General features: G+C 30.8%; 1 protein-coding gene across 1 annotated transcript in view; it reads right to left on the bottom strand.

The window, feature by feature from the left end:
- The window catches only part of WDSUB1 (WD repeat, sterile alpha motif and U-box domain containing 1), a gene marked incomplete at its 5' end in the record, with an annotated part of 47,378 nt that overhangs the window by 37,206 nt on the left and 6,431 nt on the right, over window positions 1-3,741 (bottom strand). Inside the window, 2 exons of the mRNA XM_019636821.1 lie at window positions 1,242-1,248; window positions 1,854-1,880. Coding sequence (XP_019492366.1) covers window positions 1,242-1,248; window positions 1,854-1,880 — 34 coding nt within the window. The remainder of the gene's footprint in view (window positions 1-1,241; window positions 1,249-1,853; window positions 1,881-3,741) is intronic.

Below are 3,741 nucleotides of genomic sequence, written 5' to 3'. Positions count from 1 at the left end.
AAAAAATGCAGTACTATAAAAAGTGTGTAATTGAAAACACCAGATAAATGTACTTTTATATGATATTTCGCCCTTTGGAAACACTATTTATACCACAATTATGTTGCAAGGGAAGAAAACATATCAATAATACAAATGTTACTAACCTGTGTACAATTTTAATAATATTTGTACTTGTTATTAAAAGGTAGTTGATTATAGTCTGACCACAGGGGTCACACCTATTGGGAACCTTAAAATTCCTTTCAATAAGATTTAAAATTCTTTTTTTAGTAGGCTATTTAGTGTTAATGATCCATTAGGATTGCAGAACCTTTGTCATATGTTCAAAATAGGAATTATACTTTAAATGTTCAAATATAAAATACAACAAAATGGGAAGCATATAAATGCATTCTGGATGTGAAAAAAATATATATTATAGCATTAAATGCTAAATTCCTGCCAAAACACATTGAAATATCATACTAGCAGCTAACATGATTTGAGTATGTATATGCCAGACATAATTTTATAGACACTCTTATTTAGTCCTAAATTCCCCAAGGTACAAGGTATTATTACTGGAATATCTAAAATTCTTAGGGAAAACTCCATTATTTCTGAGCATCCTGAAAAAAGAAAACTAAAAGGAAATTCCACTCTCTGAGGCTACAACTAGTGCAATCAAAACTAACTCATCCTAATGATATGAGCTAGATCATCATTAGTGATCTTATGAGCACTGTATTGGGAAGACAGAAATTATGGCAACAAGCAAAAGTCAACATATGAGAATAGCAAGTAATTAGGCTGAACATATACCGTCCTCATGGATAGGAAGAATTAATGTTGTTAAAATGTTCATACTACCCAAAGCAATTTACAGACTCAATGCAATCCCTACCAAAATTCGAATGACATTTTTCACAGAACTGGAAGAAATAATCCTAAAATATATATATGGAAACATAAAAGACCCCAAATAGCCAAAGCTATCTTGAGAAAGAACAAAGTTGGAGGCATCATATTATCTGATATCAAACTATACTACAAAGCTATAGTAATCAAAACAGCATGCTACTGGCACAAAAACAGACACAGAGATCAATGGAACAGAATAGAGAGCCCAGATACAAACCCACTCCTACCTGATTGATTCATCTATGACAAAGGAGGCAGGAACATACAGTGGGGTAAAACCAGTCTATTTAATAAATGATGTTGGAAAAACTGGACAGAAACATGCAAAAGAATGAAACTGGATCACTTTCTTATACCACATACAAGAATAAACTCAAAATGGATTATTAAAGACTGAAATGTAAAACCTGAAACCATAAAACTCCTAGAAAACATAGGCAGTAAACTCTTTGACTTGCTCTTAGCCATATATATATATATATATATATATATTCTTTATATATATATATATATTCTTTATATATATGTATATATATATATTCTTTATATATATGTATATATGTGTGTGTATATATATATATATATAAATTCTATATATATATTCTTTATATATATGTATATATATATATTNTGTTTTAATAGTTGTACCACAAAGGCAAATGCAAGTAAGATAGTTATGTATCGAAAGAGTAAAATTCATTATCATATACTCATCAGTTTGCCTCTTCACACATGTTTTTTCCTAAACCCAATTTCAATTCTCTATTATTCCACTTACTGTTTGGAGGAAACAAATTTTCTTAAAAATTCAAGAGAAAAAAATTCACTGTAGCTTAAAGTAGCACTTGTAGAAGATTAAAGGACCTCTGGATCCTTTATAATTTTGCATAAACTTTATAATATACTTTAGAATGATGTGAAAAACTAAATGTCCTAGTCTATTTATTTACTAATTTATTACGTGTTTGCTTAACTTGCTAACTTTCCAAATCTTAAAACACAAACACAAAACAGACTCCTCATTGACTAGAGAATGTGAGACACTGTTGTCTCCATTCATAATAATGATTTTCCTGATTCAGCTATTAGACCACTACAGAACTCATTTAAATTATGTTTCAATTTTGGCTTGGGCCTAATACTTTCAAAACGATTTCACTGAACTTTAAAACAATTGTAATTGCTAAACCTGAGACTCATGCTTCAAAATTCAGGCCACTGGATCCTGTAAGAATTTCTTATTCTTTCTGTATCTTGCTATCAGAATAGAATTGTAATTCTATTAATTGTTTTAACTGTGCTTCTTTGTTGTTTTCAAACATCCTTTGTTGAAATCTGAAATTATTTTACATTGTCAAATGTTCCTGCAATGATAAGGTACTATTAAGATTTACTGTGAGAGAGTAACGAGAAATCAACTAATGAAGATGCTAAATTCACCAGAACTTAAACAAACACTATACAGTATTACCTAACTTGCAGGAAGAAAGAGTAAATTATAAAGGAAATAAGTTATTAGAGATACAGAAGTAACTTTCCCCATATGGCCTGGGTATAAAACCATCTAACCATAAGTATTTTCACAAAATCATCATTCTGTTATCTTCTTAAAAGGCCATAAGCTTCTAAGAGATATAAATAGGTTCACATACTATCTTTACTATGTAAGGGAAGTATAATACTATACTTTAAAATGGTTTTCTGTAACAAACTTTGTTATTTGACTCTTCATTAACAACAAATCCCACTATGGATATCTCATTTTCTATGCTTTCTGGTTAAGATTTTACTATAACTTATTGATAACAGTGTCTGGTTATTATGTTTATTAGAGTATGACACGAAGACTTCCAACTGTTTTTGATAAGGATCTAGTATCCGGATATATAAACTCTTACAACTCAACAATAAAAAGACAAACCAATTTAAAAAGGTCAAAGGATCCTAATAGGCATTTCTCGCAGGAAGATATATAAATGGCCAATAGGCACTTGAAAAGACGCTCCATATCATTAGGTAAATGCAAATTAAAACCATAATGAAACACCACTTGGCATCCACTAGGACGGCTATCATTAGGAAGACTGGTAATAACATGTGCTGACAAAGATGAAGAAATTAGAAACCTCACACGTAGCTGGTGGGAATGTAAAAGGGTATGGTACAGCTGCTTTGGAATATAATCTGGCAGTTTCTCAAAATGTTAAATGTAGAGTTATTCTACTCCTAATCATATGCCCTAGATAAATAAAAGCATATATATTCACACAAAAACTCACACATATATGTTCATAGCAGCATCGCTGATAATATCCAAAAGAGGAAGTAATCCAAATGTCCATCAAGTGATGAATGGATAAACAAAATGCAGTATAGACACAGCCATACAATGGAATATTGTTCAGCCATAAAATGGAATGAAGTACTTATTCACACAAAAACATGGATGAACCCTGAGAGCATTGTGTTAAATAAAAGAGGCCAGATACAAAAGGCCACATATTGCATGGTTCTACTTACAAGAAATGTCTAAAATAGGCAAATCTACAGAGACAGAAAGTAGATTAGTAGTTGCCAAAGCTGGGGAGAGAAGAGACTACGGTTATTTGTTGAGTATAAAAATGTTCTGAAACTAGATAGTGGTGAATATACTAAAAGCCACCGAATTGTACACTTAAGAAAATAATGACCTGTACACTGGAAATTACAATGGATTGGTGAAAGATATTAAAAAGTCCTGAATAAAGAAAAAAACATCCTGTGTTTCTGACTTGGAAAATTTAATATTGTTAAGATGTCAATAATTCTCAAACTGATCTATAGATTCAAAACAATCCC

Source organism: Hipposideros armiger, unplaced genomic scaffold, assembly GCF_001890085.2.
Source record: "Hipposideros armiger isolate ML-2016 unplaced genomic scaffold, ASM189008v1 scaffold_30, whole genome shotgun sequence".
Lineage (NCBI taxonomy): Eukaryota > Metazoa > Chordata > Mammalia > Chiroptera > Hipposideridae > Hipposideros > Hipposideros armiger.
Note: the sequence above shows the minus strand (reverse complement) of the source record. Positions and strands in the feature narration are given on the sequence as shown.